Source organism: Calonectris borealis, chromosome 14 (assembly GCF_964195595.1).
Source record: "Calonectris borealis chromosome 14, bCalBor7.hap1.2, whole genome shotgun sequence".
NCBI classification, from domain to species: domain Eukaryota; kingdom Metazoa; phylum Chordata; class Aves; order Procellariiformes; family Procellariidae; genus Calonectris; species Calonectris borealis.
The window spans coordinates 18,179,391-18,200,781 of record NC_134325.1 but is presented as its reverse complement, the minus strand read 5'-3'; the positions used below and the strand labels follow the sequence as shown (position 1 = coordinate 18,200,781).

Below are 21,391 nucleotides of genomic sequence, written 5' to 3'. Positions count from 1 at the left end.
TGTTTTCTCCTTCGGTCCCAGCAAACTGCAGAGCTCCCGCTGTGGATCTGGTCTCACCAACTTTGTGGTTTCAACACATAATCTGTCAATACACGCGGTCTGCATGAAGTATTAAAACCAAATTTGATGATTCGGCATGCTATAATACAGTGATGAACTCTAGTACGTTAAAAGGCTCTGCAGCAACTGGACGGATGGATAACTATGGCAGGGACAGGGAGAGTAGTCCTGATTTTATGATCATAGGAGGTATCTAGCAGAATGGATGTGAAAGATGAATATGCTTTGAGTTACAAGACAGAAAAAAACTCGAATAAACTGGTTTGTTTTCACTATACAAACTACAATATTCAGCATCCATCAAGAAGTGCTGTGCAGAGGCGCCTCAGAGGCTGCAGTTAGGAGTTTTTCAGCTTTAAACTAAAAGAACATCATGATTTCCACTCATCCTTTTGGTTAGGATATGGGCCAAGGAAAACAATGAACCCCATTAGTGATTTATAAAATTGAATCCCTCATAAAAATAGGTTCCTCTGAGACCTTCAACTTATCCTTTACTTCGTAAAATGTATAAATAGCACTTCTCAGATCTGATTTTTTTCTTAATTCAGTTCAGCTAACAGAGTGAACAAGAAATCAGTGTGTGTACAAAAAATACTGGAGAAGACGAAGTGTGCTCACTGGCCACCCAGCCATCACCTCCTCTGCGGGACGAGGGGAAGAGAAGCTTTACATCTGCTTGGGAAGCCAGGTCTCCCTTTACTGCTTCTCTCCCTGCTTCAACCCAGTGACGTGAACTTGGTAGCAGAATGTTCCTGGACCAACTACTGGTATTTCAAGGAGATGCTTTGATGGTCACGTCTGCTTTCATTAATTTATCTGGCAACAACATTGTCTTTTTCCTTTTTCCTCTTCTACTGGTCTCTCAAATGTAAGAGCATGAACTGATTACTGCCAAGGTATTTCTTTTCATCGAACATTGGGTAAAAAAGAAAAAAAAAGGCAGAAAATTTCAAAGCTCAGTTACACAAACCTCCATCGGTGGGTGAGGGCTGCACAACCAGCTCAGCTGTGGAAGAAACTGCAGTGGGGAACCGAGACCTAAACCAGTTATCGTTACAGGGAGGGCAACATTATTAATCTTGTTCAGAGAAGAACAGCCCAAACAGGATGTTATTGCTTATATCTGTAGGCTGTTTTATCATGAGAAACTTGACAGATGCCAGCCTCCTCCATTTCTCCAGTGAAATGCAGCAAAGCCAGGACGGGCAGGCTGGCAGCCCCGCTGCTGCCTGTACCCATTCCTACTTCTCACGTTTTATCACAGAGAAGTCATAGAGCAAACAGCATTTCTAGAACAGCTTTGCAATTCTCTTGCCAAATCATTAACACAAACTTTCCAAGCTGAACTGCTGTACTTCTCGTGCAAATGGTTTGAGTCATTCAAAAAAATACAACTTCTATACTTCTACAGAAAAATGACGTCAAAAAATGTAAGTGGACTGTGGATTTTCCCCTCTGCAATCCCAAATCATTAATCTTTATTAGTTTCCTTATAAGAGCAGAAACTGAAACCTAAAGGCAGGCCTTTATTAAACAGCAACATTCTTGCAAATTTTATTTTTATCCTGCTTTAGGTTTCTTTCAACCACGTTTTCCAAAAGTTTAAGGCCACCTGCCTATGTCTGGGAAATAATTAAAGATTTGGGACACCTCAACATCCATGTGCACTAACTAAGACCCTTCCTTTTCTTATTGTTTTTACTTCATTTTTACAAGCTAAGTTTGTGCTGGAAATCAGATTCCTTTTCTGTGATGTACGCTAGTCAGGCATATCAGGAAAATACTAAGCTACGGAGATTTTGCATCAGTGCCATGTTTCAGTTTTGTACAACACTTCAAACCAAATTTGTGCCTAAAATACAAATGAATTATCTCATTTATCCTGACATTTATCAGCCTGATATTCAAAGCACAGCTTCAAAGACATGATTAGAAGAATCAGCGCACTGGCCCTAAATATTTACTTCATTTCTATGCCTCAAATCTTTAATTTTGTTGTTAAAAAAGGCACAAGCCTGGCCTAGCATTGGATTAGATTAAAGAAAGCTTCAAGAAACCAGAAGAGACATGCCAAAACACACCGAAAGATTATTTGAGGGAACTGGAAGTCAAAAGCCAAGGTAAACATTTCCAAACACGCAGTGAACTTGTGAAATGAGTGAATTTGTGAGGTTTGAAAAGTTAGTAATAAAGATGATAATCCAGACGCTTTGAGAAAACATGGACTTTCATCCTATTTTTGGTTGAGCAATGTGTTGCTTAATAATGAAATGACAGGTATGTAGTATTTTTAACACAAATCAATGCGGGGTGCGGGGGGGAAGGGGGAACAACCGTCTCTGTCTTTTGATGAGCCGTTTGCACCTCCAAGCCCAGCAGACCTTTAATTCTGGGTACCTATTTTTATATGACCAACCTGAAGGGGTTTAGGTCTGCTTTTCCTATGACCTGAATGTCCAGAGCATTTCTTCGGAGATGTGACCATGAAACAAACTGGAAAGGCAAAGTTTCAAGTCTGAAGGCCCAACATATATGGCACCCAAATTTAGTAGCTCCTCCTGAGAGAACTGGTCGTAACTTCTCTACTTCAGTTTTTGTCTGATACACAGAAAAAAAGCCTATCTTCTTTAGGGAAGTGTGATCGGGAGTATGTAGTAATTGCAGAATCGTAGAATTAAGAAATCAACATTTCTGCAAAGGGTGAAAAATTTGCTTTTTCTTATGAAAAGTATTTCCTTAGAATAATTCCTACTCGTTTTACTACAGTGAACAAACGTCTTTCAGTACACCCACAATAAAAACACAATCTAAACCACAGACTTATGCAAAAAGCGATGCAATGCATTAGTATACATCCACAGGGCAGTTTCTGGCTGAACAGCGCATGTTAAAGCTTTGCTGAGAATGTCTCATTTCAGATAAATATTCAATCTTTATCTTTCCCAATAACTTTTATGCTTATCTTTTCAACTGCCTCCCTCCTCCCCCCCCAGTCCTGATCCTCACACTCCAGATCAGCAGCACATTAATTCAGCAGAGGTTGCAGTGCTGAGACTGGAGCTTGCCGTGGAGTGAAGCAGGATTTATGTCAGATACGGATACCAGAATATGACTGAGCATATTCTCATCAAAGCTGGCCTGAAATTACATCATCTGAACTTTAGAAGGAGTTACACGTAAATACTGTCAATGCTCTTACCAACATGGCAAGAAATGTATCATTATCGAGCTTGGTAATTTATACATATCCATACCGCATTCCACATTTGGGCAAATTTAAACACTGGAAAGTACTTCTGTATTCTACTGCTTGGCATTTAGTGCCTTTTTGCAGTATTTTCTGTGAAATCTTGGCAAACGCCCAGATTCCAACAGGTGACTCTTCCGGCTGGGACTCTTGCGAGTATGTTAAACCCCCTTTATATCAACTTACTTTTCTGTCATTAGGTTCAACGTTTTCACCTTCATAGTCACCCTTTAAAAAAAAAAGAAAAACTGCGTCATTCAGTGAGTCGCGCCCAGAGCTGCGATGTGTCTTGCATACCCATGTATCCCACTCACTTAATGCATCAAAAACAGAAAAAGCAATCTGTAAAATAATGCTGTATTTTAGGAGTTCATTTGTCATAGCACACTTTGTCTTCTGTCGTCAGGCACATTAAGAAAGAGTAATAACGTCTGTCACTGGGGAAAAAAGGAATGAATAAGTGATAAAGGTGGCCTAAAAATGTCAAGGGAAAGGATGCGGTATTGCCATGGTATTTGGGGTTCAGCTCAGTCCACTTGAAAGGGAAGAGACCAGCTGAGAGAGCTGATCCCTATCCAGACTTTCCAAACACTCAGGGCTGATTAGATTTGAGGTTTTAATTTGGAGCTATTTTTACATACGATAAAGGAGTAAACTAAGACAATAAATAACTTATATACAACACTATCAGTAGCTGTCTAAAGATGCAAGACAAGCACACGCAGAGAAGTTTATTTAACCTTTCTGGATTTCTAAGCGATATCGCTGTAGTTTAAGAGTGCCTGACATTTATGATAAACATCAGGCAGATAAAGAGGCTGTTCTGGTCTCAGTTACACCAAGATAAAACACTCGTGGTCCCGTATAAAACCAGTGCAAGTTGAGCAGAGCAGAAGACTAGGAAGACACACTTCATCTTCACGTCCCACGCCGGAAAACCGGCACCAGAGTCGACATCCCTTGTATGCCCACACAGCCAGTACATCGTGAGCAGCACAACTGCCACGTCCCCTTGACATCCGCCAAGCCTTTCTGCAAGGGTCTAACCAAAAGCATGTTTGTCACTTCTAGTCGTACCTTGAACCTCGAAGTAAAAACGTCATCAGCATCCAACTGCTGTGCACCTCTGGCAGGATGGGGATCCCCAGCTCGGCTATGAGTGCCACCAAAATTCCCTACCTCTCTCTAACCCTCTCAATGTGCAGTATAGTTGAACACACTCTTGACATCTTACTGACCTGCTCAAAAGCAGATTTCATCAGTAAGAAGGTCTGCAGTCACATCCAGTCCCATAAAATATGTCACTTCAAATTCTTGCTTATGGTTTTTCCCCCAGTGGCAACCAAACGCATGGACACACAGGCACTGACATCTCCCTACTTGCAAGAGGGATGCCAGGGATGAGGGAACTAGCCACTTGGTGCCCCAGGAATAAACATGGCTCCTAGCACTGATGCCCGGGACCTCGGGAGCAGAAGGTCAGAAAGTAACAGAAGCATTTCGTTTGCTAAGCCACCAACACAACTCTTCTAATGTTATGTTCAAATGTCACTTATGATCATCAAAGGTAGAACAGAGACGGGGAATTCATTAAAAGTGAGCAGAGTGATGGAAACAACCTGCAGAAGTTACTGCAGTCATGATAAAAGTGAGCAGGAAGTCAGGATCTGAACACTCGTGTTTGGGATGATGCCATTAATACGTAACAGATTAAGGATTTCTTGGTGTCAGATAGGAGATATGTAAAATATATTCCAAGGTCACTTACATCATGCAAAGGATATGCAGCACTGTAAACTCCATTGGCAAGCAGACTGGTGATCCCTTGAAAAATAAAGACATAACAGTTATTTACAATTTCGAGGTTAGACAGTCTCACTTTATCATCCTTCCTGGAGATTTCCCTCAAAATAACAGTCATGTGGTCAGATAATGATTTTTCTGCCATCTCATTCCTTCCCATGTAGTTTCATTTTTAATCATATAAGTTATTCAACATGACTCATTTTATGAAATGGAAAACTGCAGAGAGCAAGAGGAAGTCATATATATTTAAGAATCAAGAATTAGAAGCCAATGACTTGAAATTAGTCATTAAAATAAATTACATTTTCTGAAAAGTCAGTTTGATTTAAGGGCAAGCCTGCAGATTTGAAAGTGTGTAGCAGAAGGCTCGATCACAAGAAGAATATGGCTGGAATTGATGGCATACGGGAACACGCATACGCACGCATCATCCACACAAAGTTTTGAATTCAGATTTCAGATTGATTAGAGAAATTGTAGGGAAAGCCTTTGCGAAGACCTTGGCGTAATACTTACCATATTTACCACATTTTCGTCTTTTATTTAAAAGGGTAGTTTCCTTCTTTCTTCCCTCTCCTTTCCCTGTTTACACATCCGTTTATTAGTGACATGCATGAGGCTGAAAGCAATTAATGCTTCATCTATATAATGTATGCGGCAGGACTTTGAGGAGTCCTGCCTTCCCAGGTGTGGTATCGCTCCTTAGCGTGGGGCCAGAGTACGGGAGGCGAGGCTGGGTGGGGAGGAGTTAACGTGCAAGTTTGGAGGAGCACAACGGTGAGGGGCTCTTTGAACCTGCAGCTCGCTGCACCATTCCCAAAGGTCACTCGGATGGACCTGGACCTTTAAGGGCTGTAGCACATTACTTCTCTAATGTTCTTGCTGCAGCTGCCGGCATTAATATAGCTACTTCCAATTATGGAGTATTACCCACGTCTGAAGGTGTCGTGTGATCCGTGAAGGCACATTCGGGGATTCAATGAACTAGTCTTGGGTGCTGAATCAGAGCTAAGTCAAGTACTTGTCTTTGTGCAAGGCTAAGATGATTAATGCCAATAATAATAGAAAAAAAAAAATCTGGCCACTGGCATCGTGGAGAATTTAGAAGGACTTAGAAAAAGAAAAGAAAAATGATGTGCTACATTGTGCTCCTTGTTGCCTATCAGTTCATTGCTCAGAAACGAGTGTGGGACTGGATTTGAAGGTACAGTGACTATGAACCAGGAAGCAGATCCTTGTAGGTTCACTGAGACATTTCTGATTGTTCTTGAAATGAGAATTTTTCAAGTTCATTAACATTTTTGAGATACTAATCACCTGCTGGAGGAACGGCTCCAGCAGTGCTCAGTATCCTGCAGTATCATTAATTTTCAAAGTCCTAGTTAAGATTATACAGTACTATGAATTGTCTGCAAATGTTTCCACGCTTCTGGCAGAAACAACTAGTGAGCAGATAAATTATTTTTCTAGGGCTGTGCGACCAACGGAAGAGCTACATAGTACCCTTCTGCATATCAGTATTTAACAATGAAGACAGAGTCACATTTTCGCAAATTTGCAAACTAAATAACAAAGACTGCAGTGTTCACTGGGCAGCCGCCTTTTTCCTGCTGGGCAGAAATGTTGCAGCATTATCTGTATTTGCTCAAATCTGTTTGCAGCCTTTGCTGGGTTGTAACCCAGCATTCCAGCGCTGGAACACAAAGGACCCGATTGAGTTATGCTGAGTATACCCATGGACAGGCTGGCCTAATGACATATTTATTAGGTATACTGTGTGATCCTGCCATCTCGGGTAGAAGAACGATACAGGAATCCTAACGCTTTACTTTAGCATCTGCCCTATTCAACTAATCTCTAATGTGTTTCCCATTTCTGGACCAAAAAAAAAAAAAGAAAGGGGAAAAAAAAAAAAATCACATGAGTAACCAACTCCAAGGCAAGAATTCAAACTGCATGACCTTCCCCTTTCAAGAGTGCAAATACATAATTTGCAATGAAAATGATCCAGCACCAGACTCGAAAAGGGTCCTGAAAGTCACAGATTAATTTGGATTTCCCATGCTACAGGGAAACAGTACTTCTGTTAACACTGGCTGAACACCAAAATTTAGTGTATATAAGGACTCAACAATTGTACATTGTATGTTGTTACTTCAACAGAAAAGCCAAAGCATGGAAATCATTTCTGGCATAATTATTCTTCTATTATTTGATGTATTTCTAAGCAGCTGATGGGTCAATATTGAACAGAACTACCTGTAATTCAAGTTCCCATTGTTTTATTTAACAGCCTGTAGGCAAATAAATGCTATAACAGATTCCAACAGTTATCAAAGATTTTCTCCCATGTTCATGCACTTTTCTCATACAAATTTTTTTCTGCTGGTTGTCTGTTAAGAGGCTTGGATATGAGGGAATTCAGCCTTCCACCTTATATAATTTGGTTTACCATTAACTATTTGTTAACTTTGGTCCCACTGTCAAGTATACACCTATATATCACGATACGTATAAAATAAAGTATATAACACAACTGAACAGGAAAAGTTGCCAACAAATCTTTAAGGTGACCTGGATCTGCAATTCATGTTTACCTGTATTATGAATTCCGTTCTTCGAGCACAAGCCCTAAGGCTGAAATCCTAAAGCTACTGGCCATGGCAGTACAAACTTTGCACCCACTGACTTGCAACAACTGTTCTGAGGGCTAAGAGACGGGCCAGCTTTCAGTGCATGCCTTGGTCCTTGGCCATTGCACCGGGTTAATCTCAGTTCCACTTAGGACAGCGTTTCGGGCAGTCATCAGTTAAGACCATTTCACTCAAGTCACTGAAAAGCCACCCCACGATACAAATGTGAGGTCACTACTTAAAAGGAATGGGCCAATCCATAGACTTTCACTGCAGTTATTGAAATTCATGGTAATACCCTCATCCACTTCAGTGAGTGTAAAACTGAACCAACTCAGAGGACGTATTATCCACTGGTTTATATTACATCCAGTCCTGCTGCAGAGGACCTAACTAACATCTGCAGGGGCTATATGCTCACTTACCATTTAATTTAGGGTCAAATCTATACATTCACATTTGAAAAAATTCCAAACAGCTACATTAATTAAATTAAATTTCCAAATAAAACAATTATATCCACATACACGAAATCAGAGAGCAGGGGAAAAACCTAAACTCCACAGCCAGTTACAACTTGCAATTATTTTCAATACCTGAAAACGATATCGATCTTAAAGCTAAATAAAGTTCCTTACCCATGCTATATTTTGCTTTGGTACATGTCGTTCTTTTCAATATTTCATAAACCTACAGAAGTAAAATAAAAGAAAGGAAAGGGTTACTTCAGACACTGCCAATGAAAAGCAGAATCTTTTTTGTGTACAGCTCTAATATTGGCAAACTCAAGATGTCGATGAAGTCATCATTCTTTAATAAAAGTCATGGTATTCAGGAGAGCAGGGCTTAAAGATTTCCATGCCGAGTTATCCATACAAGAGAGAAAGGCTTAACTAAATAGCCAGCTACCAAGATAATTGATCAGGGGAAACAGGGTTACATTTAACCACTCGCACAACAGAAACGCTATTTTTGCTCATGTTAGAGATTGATCAAAGATCAGAAGCCCTCTTCTACCCGGACCAGGTGGTGTGCTGGGCCAGCTCTTCCCTCGCCTCTGACGGCACAAGCTGGCTTCACCCCCGGACTTCAGCAGAGCTTCAGGCTCATAAAGCGTACAGAGCACGCAGCCGTTTATCAGAAACTGGACTAACAAACACAGGCTGACCTTAAAATTTCTGAGCTTGCGTGACCTCAATGGCAACACAGATGTATTTATTTTACGATTTATTGCATTTATTGTCAAATAACCTTTGCACATCTCACCACGCCGCCCGAGCGGTCAAGCTTCCGCCCCGCGCCGCTCCCGTGCCGCGATGCTCTTAAGCAAGGCAAACGTTCGGCCGGCGCGAGGCTGGCAGGGGAGCGGGCGGCAGAGGAAAACCGCGGGCAAAAGCACCTGCTGCCCATTGCCTGGCCTGTCCGGGGAGTCGCGGACCGGTTCCCCAGGGATGCTCGCTAATCCGTGTGCTAACTCAGCTGCCGCTTGCCCAATTCAGGGAGGGAAGCAAGCGAGGGCATAGGAGGCAAGCCCGCAGCTCATCTGCCTGCTGTTGTCTTCCAACTCCAGTGAGTTAAAGGGCTGTCACAGAGAGATCTCCAGTTATATTTTTTTTTCTTTTTTTTAAATAAGTAAAAGGTCTTGGCTTAGTTTCTATTCATCAAAGATTCACAGGGAGTGACTAGATTCCTGTTCATTTTGCAGTAGGCAGAAGGGTCAATATTTGCACTGTGGTTTAAAAATACATGAGAGAGGCAGGAGAGAACTTTAAGAAACAAGAATACAAAGAGAAATGCACGCAGGATAAAATGATGCTGGGAAACATTTAATATATCTTTTATTACTGGGTGATTTACAGGGATTTCAAACAAAGCAACATACTGCCAGCATTACTGTTATATGCCCATTCTTCCTACGGAGGTTTAAAAAACCCCCATCCCTCCTCTTCCTCCCAGCCTCTGCTATGAGCTCCTTTTGTTTCAGTCCATTTTTCAGTTGGTCTTGCTCACCCTCATGTCCTATGGTGCCATTTTGTCTTGCTACCTTTCTCACACAGCTTGTTATGAATTTTAACTCTTCATTTGCTCCCTTAAGTTTCTTGTACTTACAAGTTTTTTTACTATATATCTAGACATATAAAAGAAAGTCGACAAACAAAAGCTATGCCTTTTTTCAATCTCAAACAAAACGTTTTATCGCAAATAAACCCATTCAGTGTTTGCCTTTTTCTTTTCCATGTCTGTGCTGCTACATCTGCCTTCCCTGGTCAAACTCACCTAGCCCTGATAACCTGCGCTCACATCAAATCAGCGCACTTCAAGCTACAGGGAGCTACATCATGGGGTCCACACACTGGAATTTCAAAGCAGGAAAGGGAAGTTAGATATCTTACACTCCTTATCACCGTACCCATAAAAGACAGCTATAATTGCGATATAAGCTCTTTTTGAAACCACTTAGCATCCAAAAGGCTAATGTTAAATATAAGATAAGAGCACGCTCACATTCCAACGCACCGATTAGCAGCAGTGGAATGAGGCAAAGAGTCCACGTTATACTTTGAAAAGTGTTGCAGCAAGTGCTGCTCGGCATGGTCCCTTCCAACTGCCCTGGATGTCATATGAGCTGTCCTTTCAATTCCCCCCTCAGTGGCTATAAAGGAGGCTGCACCTTCTCCCCCACTCGATTTTATGTTCTGTAAGTCACAAGGAAGCGCTCAAAACATAGTTTGTGATATCGTATTCCTGTATTAGGCTTCATTTCTATAAGGGAACTGCAGAAGTTTAATTACGAGAGGAAAAGTCCCATGCTAGCACTGAAGGAGTAGAGAGACCCTCCAAGACGAAGGCAGGAATGGCTCAGCCCAGTCCCAGAGCTGTGTACTTGTACATCACACTTGCTAGCGTAACAGAGGTGAACAGATGCATAAACAATCAGAACAAGATGCAATTTTCTGTCCTTGTTGCATTTGCTTCATGTAAACTTTAATGTTAAATAAAAATCATAAATAATGTTAAATAAAAATAATAAACCTCAACAGTTCTAACACCATTCTAGAGAATTGCCCGCAAAAAACTATAAATAATATTCTCTGTAAATACCTGGCTGTTCATTGGAATTTGTTTTGGGAGATTTCCCAGCATTTTATAAAAAGAGCAACATAAAAGTTACAAAAAGGTAAATGTGTCAGGGTGCAGGGGTGCAGGTAGCTGGTGGCAGAACCAGCAATAGAATCTAAAACTATTCCTTTCTGGTGATATGTCTACTAAGAAACTATGTCCCAGGTTAACTATGAACTAGAAAGAAGATCCAAATTATTTTCCAAAAGGCAGCAACCTGTTAGCATCAAAGACTGTTCATTACATAAGCTAAAGCTGGAAACGCTTTATTTATAATTTCAATAACTGATGTCACAGGCGATCCCTGGCGTTTGGTTAAGAAAGGCAAACTTGCAACAGGCATTGTACTAAAGCTGGCAAAGCAGCTATTAACACCATGAATAAGGCACTATCCACCGTAAATTATTTATATACAGTACTTACTATAGTGCTTCTCGTTTTGCTGTCAAAGAAGGAATCTCTGTCAGACAAATCAAATCTGTTAAAAGATTAGAAGGAAGCCCATTAGGTTAAAAAAAAAGCCAGTAATTTCCTGCTCTTGTTGACCCCTTCAATATTTTCATTTCTCCTGGGGATGTCTCACAGCCAACATTAAAGAACAGCTTGGAGAAACCTCGTTAAAAAGAAAGTCCACCCCAACTCTCATATTTTAAAGAGGCCGCTTATACGTTTCACTGGTTTTATATATTTATAGGTTTTTCTGCACAAAAGAGACTGTTGATGCTCATTGAAGTTGAATTCCCGACCACTGCTGGCCTGGAATTTCTCCTAATAATCCTTACATTTTGTCTGCACCTTAAACGCTGTGAGGCCACTCTTGCCTCCCTTATTCAGCAAAGACACAGGTGGTCTCACTGAAAAAAGCCACCACTGCAAACAGCGTAAGGCACATCCACGCCTAAGCTAAGGAGCATCTTTTGGGCTTTCTCTGAACATCCTACCTGCAAATAAATACATGAATACATTTCCTGCAAGTCCAAGAACGTCACATACATTGACTGACCCAACTAACATACCCAACTCCATCAGTGTTCTGCATCCCTTGATTGAAAACTAAAAAACCCTGTATGTACAGTGAAGAAATCCTGCCCTAGGACTCTTATTTGTTCCAGCTGGCACGTACATAAACACAGCCTTCAAAGCCTCTCCTCTGGGATGCTGGCCAAGGAAGAGCAGCAGCGAAGCAATCCAGGGCAGAAACTTTGGCTGGGCCCCACCTTATGATTTTTTTCCTACACCCACGGTGTAGGAAGCTATTCCTACCGATCTGAAATCGATGGCGAAGCTACCACGGACTTCACAGCGTTTCCAAAGGCACGGCCTGGCTGGCAGTACATGTGTGAGCTGCCCGTACCAGATGAATGGAATTATTCTGAAATCTATCAGCCCCCATCTCTGGCTACAAATTTTACTGAGCATTTTATTTTACATGGAAGAGAGACTATTGTAAACCACATTATAAATCTTGTTTGGCAGTCTAACAGTTGATGCGTATACTTATATAGATTATATATTATATATGTATTATATACTGCAACAGCAGCACAGAGATTTCACAGAGGGGCTCTACAAAGCCTCATTCCTCAACAATGAGGCAAAAAAAAAAAAAAAGAAAAAAGTAAATCTACTGTAAAATGGAAATATTCTTTACAGTAATCGCTAACAAAGGGTTGGCGTTCATTTTCCCTTTCACCTCGCAGTGCCTCAGCTGCTGTCAGGAAGGCTGGAACCTGTTGACAGGGACATTTACAGCAAGTTTTCACTTACAGGTGCTGCTTCTCTCTGGAGAAGGGGTAGGAGAGGCGCTTCACCATCTGAGGTTTGTGTTCTGCTACTTTTGGCTGGATGGGCTCTGTTATTTTTTGAATTACGGAGTTAATCTTTTTCAGAAGACCATGGGTCTGATTGATCTGATACATCTGAGTGGGCAAAGAGAAAAACAGTAAAACTATTGCTTTTTGGTTATCCATAAGAGGGAGTGAACTGTAAGAAATAAACCATCAATTAAATAAATACATCAGAATAAATTATCAAGGAGTATAGCTTACCTTCTTGAAAACATTCAGGAACACATAGATGGATGGGAAAGTCAAACCAAGGCAAGCAGAGGAAGCCTACTGCTCTTCCTCTGAGCCAAAGCATGGCCCGTGTTTGGTTCCAAGTAATCAGACCGGGGTGTTCAGCAGAGATGTACTCGGCACCGGCTCCTGAGACACCCACTCCTCTGGCAGTTACTATTTTCTTGGTGCAATGGGACAAAGAAACGAAGGAGCTACAGAGACCCTGTGCAAAACCGCAGAAGTGGTCTCCTCTCCCAGGGGGCTTTCCTGGGAATATTGTGCAGGTTTCAGGAGTTTCCCCTCTTCCATATAAAGGAACCAAAATATCTTGAATCATCTATTGCAGTTCTGTAGCATTAAATGCAGGAATTGTGTTAGCAGGTCACAACAGAGGATTACAGGCTTCCCTCTCTGAGGCACAAAAACTATGTGCAGATCCAGGGCAGGGCTCCCACCGCAGGAAGATGCTTGGCTGGAAATACGGCTTTAGGGGTCTGAGGGTGTTCTCAGGCACATCGCTTCTCCCGGGCAACGCCTGCAGGCTTAGGTGGCCTCTTTCACACAAAAAAAATCCCCACAAAATGCCCACCCTGACTTTTCTTTTGTGGCAAAGCAGCTTTAACCGCAGGATCACAACAGACTCTTTTTATCTAATTGTGCTTCTGATTAAAATCGGTGGCAAGTGAGGCAATAATGAGGATTAATATGAAACCCAAACCAAAAGTGTGGTTTTAGTGTTGTAATAAATGACGCTGGGCTTTAAGACTGTCTCTTGCTCTATTATAGACTTCCCTCTGCAGTCTGGGACATGCACTTAGTATGTGTTTAAATATTAATCCATCTCTAAGCTATGCTCACTGAACAGGTAGCTATCTATCACAGATGATTTAGAATTGATGAAAATATACTGTCATTTCTTTAATGATATTTCAAATATTCTGAAAGGTAATTTATTGTGTGGTAAAGTAGTCCCAACTCCTGCAGATATGACTAATGATGTATATGAAGAGTCACTAAACCCAGCAAGACTACTGCACACAACTTGTTACTCTTACGTTCACTTTTAGCAGTCTAGCATTTTGGGTGAGAAGAAACCTCCAAAACGCACACATAAATTTCATCATCAATTGCAACCTCTTCTTTTAAAACAGGCTGAGAGGATGAGGCATTGTATGAAATCACTCGCATCGCAGACAGATATTGGTAGCAGCTGGGAATTCTTGATTCCCGTTCCTCCTTCCAGTTATTCTTTCTGCTGTCCCAAGAAGGCAAGTTTGTGACTCTCATTTTCCATACAGAGTAGTTAACTATTTTAAAAATGCTTGTGGGAAGAAAAGTCTATATTTGTAAGGTGCTCACAGATGATAGATACCTTTAAACTATGCCTTCCAGAGGAAAAAAAGAAAATCAGGGCTCACCTTTTTTGTGGGCATCTTGAGCTTAAGAAATTCTGCCTCTCGACACAATACATTCCACGGTGCGTGTATTTTTACAAATCCAACCCCATGGATTTTAGTCTTAAAAAAAAGCAAGAGAAAAGGTTACTGATGAGAGGAAATCAAGTATTTTCCCCCTTGTGTTTCATACATATTTAAGGAACAGCCTATTGCCGCCAACACGCTAAATCTCAAATGAGACAGCTACTTTATAACAACAGGACAATTGCTGAACACCTCTTTGTGCTGAGCTGCTATAAAATGTGACTCAAAAACGCTATTGTCTTCCAGAACAATTACCACAAGGTTAAACAGAGAAAAATTGTTTGGGAAATAAAAGCTAATGACTATGGACACAAATACAGACTAAGCCAGTTAAATTTGAAGCGTAGGCATCCAGCCAAATGGTATGATTGCGTTGTAATTAATGGAGCTGAGAGAGTCCCTGCTGCCTCCTAAGAACTGCCCAGTATCTCAAAGGACCAGAACTGAGTAAGAAAGAAGCAGCCTCAGATACAGATGTGAGTATCTACATTAAAACACTGCATTTTAATTAGGAAAACTGCTAGGAAGGATTCAGCAAAACAAAAGGGAAAAAAAAAAAAAGGATAAATGTTAACGATAGTAGTAGCGGTATGCTTGCATCCCGCCGGTTCTCTGAGCTCGGTTCTAGATGGCTGGACACGGGGGGTTGCTTCTGGCACTCCCACTTACACCCGTATTTACACCCACGGCAGTAATCATTTCAAAGCCATTGGACAAATGATATCAAACTAGCAGGCATTCAGCAAACAGAAGAGAAAGAAACTTTAACGAATCTTTCTAATCTTGCTGCTGTATCAGCTCAGGCAGTTATTATAATAACTAGCTTTCATGCAGCTATATTCCGCACTGGCTTTCTAGAAATCGGTTACTCAGAGGACACAAATAACTGCCAGCCTTCCCATAAGGCACGGCTTCCAAACCACCTTTGAATTTACTTCATTGAAGAGAGTTTAAGTGACTTAGTAAACATCATCTGTTTAAGAAACCTCTGCTCTTTTTGCGATTAGTAAAGCCTCCAATGCAACTTTGTGGCATGCTTTTCAAGCCCAAGTGATTGCAGGTTTTTCCCCCTACACTGATGTGCTGGATATGGAAGCTGATGTAAATCCCTGCAGCTTGCTTTCATCTCTGATCTGGTTTGGTATCTTGTACGGAAAGGACAGGGTTCTCTCTCTTTTACGGTGTCCTGGCTTGAACCCTGAGCCCTTCTGCATCATTTGAAATCATATTACATGTCACAGGTGGGGACCTCCCATCTTGCAAAGGATTTAAATATCTATGAGTTGGCACAGGCAAGCTTCCAGTTCACTACAACAACTTGCAAGTTTGATGGAAAGCAAGTCTTATTTTCACCTAGGGGACAGAGAAGTGAAAGGTCTTTTTGCATTATACCATGCAATATATATATTTTATTTTTATATATATATATATATATATATCATTATGTACATGCCTGTAATTTGTGAATGATAGGTGGCAGATTTCTTTTTTTAACACTCTGATCACAGGTCTAGATGTTTAATCTCAACTTTTAGATCCTGTAAATAAAACCAGCATAAATGTTTACCCTCTCTCACAGGAGTTTCAGGCATATTGGTTGGATCAGTTAATTGTAATAGCTTCCTTTGAAATTAATACGGCTGTGCCTATTTCTACTAATCACACACTGGCAGTACTTCACACACATCATTTTTTATATAGTCTAATGGTCTTTTAATAGAATATACTGTTTTCAGGGTACAGGTGAAAGGCATTACAAGCTGTACTGTTCATATCTAAGAATGGAAAGAGCAAACTGTTAATACAGACCCACGCGCTCGAGCTCTAGAGCATGTACCAGAACCTCCTGAACAAATTTAATTCTCCTGAAGACTATACTGAGATATAAAAATGTCACTGTCTGTATAAGGTATTTTTCATCAGAACTGGAATTACCAGTGGATCCAAACCACAGCACACTGTAAACCCACCAAACTGGGATTAGGGTTCAGAGCAATTTAAGCCTCGCTTCCAGACACGGCACCACATCAACAAGCCGTGTTGCAATAGTGGATGTGCCACGAGTCCTGGCCAAGAAAAGTAAGAAACTTCACCTCATCGGGGCATTAACAACACCACGGCCCATTCCTGCGAAGCGAATTAAATCAGTGGGCAAGAATGGCACTGCCGGAACTGAAATCAAATTCTGGAAGAGTTGAGCTTGTGTAACCTTCATCAGAGCCAGGTTCACAGAAACGGCTCAGCATCTCCCAGGATTCGACCTCCAGTTATCCTCCTTATCTTTAACCGTTTGAAATGGCTCCTTACATCCTCATCACGTTCCAGTTCCAGACCAGCCTCCACGAGGTTCCCTTCGTACTCCTCCCTGCGAAACCTCTTGTCGTCTTCATGGTAATCCACGTGAGGTTCGCTTTCCCCCATTTCCAGCTGCACTCCCTTCCCGGGAAGCGGCTGGTCCTGCTTGGTGCTTCGGGCACTTGAATCATTGTGATGAACTCTCCTGGTGAGTGCCCTCCCTGCCGAGGACTTCTTGTAATGATAAACTAGGATGTAGTCTACCTTTCTCTTGCCGTCTCTGAAGTAGAGTCCATATTTGCAGTCAGCATCTGGATTTTTGGATAGGGAATTTAATAACTGGAAGCAGGGAATGGGGGTGTGGAGAGAAGGAGAGAGGAGAAGAATAATGAGTACACACGCCAACATGGACACAGACAGACCATATCCTTGTACCAAGGACTCCTTCTTGCCTGGAGCGCACAATGACCTATCTTTAAAGAGCAAGCGTACGGGAGGAGCCCCCCCATGCTACTTACTCAAAACAATTTTGCAAGTTAACACCTGCAATTTTACTGATAGCCAGCTGGGATTTTATTGGCCAGAAATAAATAGATAAAATGACTGGGATTTAATCTCATTACCAGCACACTAGTTCATAAGTCAGCTACTTGGTAGATTTGGTTTTCTCCTTTGGGGGTTAATTGCCACTAAGATCATCTGTCCTTTTCCACCCAAGACATCTGCCTTTCAATTCTGACAAACAGATTAATATCATGTGCAAACATTTCTCACTTCTCTTATCTATCGTTGCAAGTTTGAATCATCTGAGAAAGAGATCATCTTAGATACAGACTGAAGGGAACCAGCTGGTCACGAAGCGCGGCCAAAAATGCAGATGGCCCGTAGCCAGGGAAGTGGGTTCAGTGCTTACTGAGTTCACCACTTTTTTTCCACACTTCTAAAACCTGTGTTGCTTTGCAATCTGATGGTGGCAAAGGCTTTACTCCCATCTTGAATTAATGCTGTGTTAAGTGTTGCAAGATGCAAGAAATGTAAGTCTTAAAACACAATTCCATTTTCAAGCATTTATCTGAAAACTGCACGGGGCAACTGTAGAAACATACAAAAGTACTAACAGTTACTCATTTCTACTTTCAACAGCACTTCTCATGCCCTTCTCACAATTCTACCCTTGGAGATACACAGACCATTTTAAAAAAAAAAGAAAATTCACTAGTAACTTGCATTGGTTTTTACAAAAAATATTCATCACAGGAGTGGCTTTTCAGGGACTAGGGACATTTTCTGGCTTTTAATTTTACAGAAGAATGTTAAGCCTCCATGTAGGGAAAAGGACTTGTGCTCCAAATGATAACAATTGGATATCAGTTGCAAATCGTATCAGTCAAAACCCGTTTGGGATGTGTACACCACCTGCTTGTTTCATACATAAAACCGTGAATGTAAGTTTTTTGCAAACAGTTGTTTCTAAGACAGTCCAATTTTTAAACCCCAGATGAAAAGAGCAACCTCTGAGCTTACTGTACAGTATATCACAGCCAATATAGCCAAAACTTCATTGAAACCCACCCAATGTTACACAAATTTGCATACTTCTCTGAACATCGCTTTGGGGAGGGCAGGTCCCAGCTACCTTAACTACAATCAATGCCTTTGAGGGACAGTCTGTTCTTCCCTTTTTGCCTCGGGGAGATTTTTACTCAGACAACAAATTCAAGCAGCAAACCTCCTGGGTTCGGAGGGAGGCGGAAGCGCACTGAAGAAGTAATTAGACAAGTGTAATCAGATGAGCGCATAGCAATAACACACAGCAAGGAGGACTGGCAGACAGCAAGAAGCCCGAGATGCCAGGCAGTACGTGGAGCAGCCGTCTGCCGAGGTGGGGATGCCTGAAGGTTCATTGCTTCCCAAAACCTGACTTGACCATGTCTGCCCAGGGCCAGCTTGGCTGCAGGTGCCCATCTCCTCAGCCCCTCGCAGCTTTGCTCCATACCTGCCTTTGCTATCTGTTTCTCTCTCCTTTTCTTTCAGGATCCCATCTCTCTTTTCCATTTAATCTAAACCCTTTGCTCCAATTACATACCATACAATACAATATATCATAAAATAATAGAGCATTTGCTGCTACCGTGGAGTTCACTCTTTGTCCTATACCCTCTTTCCCCTGCTCCACATCTGTCTTGCTTAGCCATGGCAACAACACATTCTTCAGGGTAGGCCGCTCATGTTTGTGCCCTATCTAGATATTCCTATTTAGTTCTTAAGCATAACTACAATATAGAAGACCATTAATAACTATTACTTTCTAATTGCTTCATGATTAATGGCATGCACCTGTGAATTCAGCACATTTTTTTTAAAGCAAGCTGACAGTCTGCTTGTGGCAGGCAACTCAGTTATGCAAATTTCTACAGAAACAAAATATTGAGAAATAGTAACTAACTGGTTTTTCAGGATATAATGCCTCTTCAAAGTAAACAGTTGTTGTAAACAAGATACAGGAACACTGGGATTTCTTTTAAGATAACTAATTGTATTTAATTTTTAAAGAGGTGTTGATCTAATTAATTAATTAAACATCCATTTCTGAAAAACTAGACTGAACCAAGAGACGTTCAGGTAAGTGCAGCGAGATAAAACAGGCAAAAGACTCGGACCCCAACCACCTCCTATCCTCTTTGGACTGATTTTATGAGGGACAGCAATCAGTTGGTCTGTCCTGGGGACTAATAAATAAAGGAAAGGGGCAGGACTGAAGACGGCTCTTGAAGATGACAGCAGTGAGTGCACCAGATGTTTCTAACTGCTTGGGGAGCTTGGGAGAGAGCAGTCCATCCTGGGCACAGCTCCTCTTCTCTGGAGCACGCCTCGGGTGGAGAAAAGTGGCACTGAAAATCCCTAGCTTCTCTGTTTCTTTGAGCCACTGCCACCGGGAAGGGGACAGGTCACACTGCAGAAACTGAATGAGCTTCTTCCCATTTCTTTGAACTTTCCTGTTGCAAAGCTGACTCATAATTTAGGAGAAGGTGCTGCACCGTGGATACTAAAGCCTCAATAAATTTATTAATATATGAGAATAGCTATATCGCACTGCAAAAGGGATGCAGCCAAAAGACTCAAAGAAGCCTGTTGGTCCTGTTTTAAAGAAAGAAATGGTTAGATTCTTTTAAGGATGTGGTATTAATGCTGAAAGGTACCCATGGGCCACATCCTTTCTTGCAGTGCTGCTACGCCGAAATAGAGAGCGAGCTGCGTTGACTTAGACCATGTAAGGCTCATGTCCCTTCGGTTGCAAATGAGACACAGAAAAGGCATTTCAGTTTTACCACAGCAGGAGGGATGTTTACACTCTGACAGAATTATTCCTCCATGCTCCATCCTAATTAAGCACAAGCACAAGTATTGTTTTTTCTGGTACATCTTTCCCCCGCGAGATCTGTTATGTAGCCCACTCCACCGCAACTCCTTCACCTGAATAAACTCCTTTTTATGTGTTTATGACATAACCAACTCCTAATCCTGTTGGGTATTCATACTATTAACTTTCTTTAAAATTGGTGTTAAAGAATTTAACCAAGGCACAATTAATGACACTGGAAATCTAACCTCTATTGTGTGCTACAGAATATTAGTTTAACATTAACTACATCAACAACAGCTTTTGCATGAAATTTCAGACATTTTTTCTGTTCTACTCTGTATGGGCAAAGAGATTTGAAAGTTGCCACTGCCTTGTTGCCATATTGATTACTCTCAGAATAGCCAACCCCTTTTTATGTTACAGGTTAAACAAGGATCCCTTGCTTCCCTTCTTCACATCAAAGAACAAACTCCACTAAATCAGTATGTACTGCGGCTGGTGGCAATCCTCCTCAGCACCTCCGAGAAAGGGAGGGAGAGAATTTCAGAGCATCCTGGGAAAGAATGAGAAATAAGTTAAGAAGTAAAGCACAGTACGCCAGTTATGACATATCTGGCAAGTCCTTTACTCACTGTACTCTCATGCTGGTCATATCCTATATCCTCAATAGCTCGGATGTTGATAATGTGGATCCCCTTCTCCTCAGCAGGTAGACAGGAGTATTTCTTGTTCACCCTCATTCCTGTCTCCTCCGAAGCCTCGTTGAGATCTTCTGGCAGAAAATCCACCCCATGAAACTCACTGTCTGCGTCTGAAAGGAAAAGGAACAATTTCATCAAGCCACTTTAATCCCAACACTTGCTCCTCCCAGAGCCACCCAAGCTGAAACGTATCCTGTTCCTGCCTTCTTCTGCCAATGAGCCCTTGTGCAGGGCTCCCACCCTCCTCCGTGCCTCCCTTCTCAGCTTTCCCGCAGCCCTCTTCAGCCCTACCTAGGTCTCCTCCTCCAGAGGAGTGCTCAGTTAACTTCTTTTCTGCACTGCTGTCTCAGGATGTGTTTACTGTATGGTGTCATGGAATGATTATATTTCTTTGCAAGAGAAGGAAAAAAGGGGGGAAAAGGGGGGGGGGGGGGGAAGAAAAATAGTCTGAGAATTAGCTGGTGACGGTAGGTGGCATGGTGTTTTCCCCTTTTCAGTAGGCATTTTCTTCAACAAGCACTTGTTCATGCTGAAAAACTAAGTAGTGGGCCCCTCAAGTACCTCTGTACTGCATCTGATTTACTGAACCATTCTTATTTAAGTAGTCTTGAAAATCTGAGG

The 21,391-nt window shown here is 41.6% G+C and overlaps 1 protein-coding gene across 6 annotated transcripts in view; it reads right to left on the bottom strand.

Annotated features, from left to right (window-relative positions):
• ANO1 (anoctamin 1) overlaps window positions 1-20,880 on the bottom strand; it is a 49,660-nt gene extending 28,780 nt beyond the window's left edge. For 3 of the 6 annotated variants that reach the window (XM_075163353.1, XM_075163352.1, XM_075163354.1), the window contains exons 1-8: window positions 20,702-20,830; window positions 16,718-17,044; window positions 14,348-14,446; window positions 12,637-12,788; window positions 11,293-11,347; window positions 8,388-8,439; window positions 5,079-5,134; window positions 3,497-3,538 (exon numbers count right to left, since the gene is read on the bottom strand). In XM_075163353.1, the coding sequence (XP_075019454.1) occupies window positions 3,497-3,538; window positions 5,079-5,134; window positions 8,388-8,439; window positions 11,293-11,347; window positions 12,637-12,788; window positions 14,348-14,446; window positions 16,718-17,044; window positions 20,702-20,809 (891 nt within the window). In that variant the 5' untranslated portion in view covers window positions 20,810-20,830. Of the gene's footprint in view, window positions 1-3,496; window positions 3,539-5,078; window positions 5,135-5,632; window positions 5,699-8,387; window positions 8,440-11,292; window positions 11,348-12,636; window positions 12,789-14,347; window positions 14,447-16,717; window positions 17,045-20,701 lie in introns of all 6 variants that reach the window. The other 3 variants (XM_075163349.1, XM_075163350.1, XM_075163355.1) reach the window with 3 other exon arrangements.
• Between the last annotated feature and the right edge of the window lie 511 nt (window positions 20,881-21,391).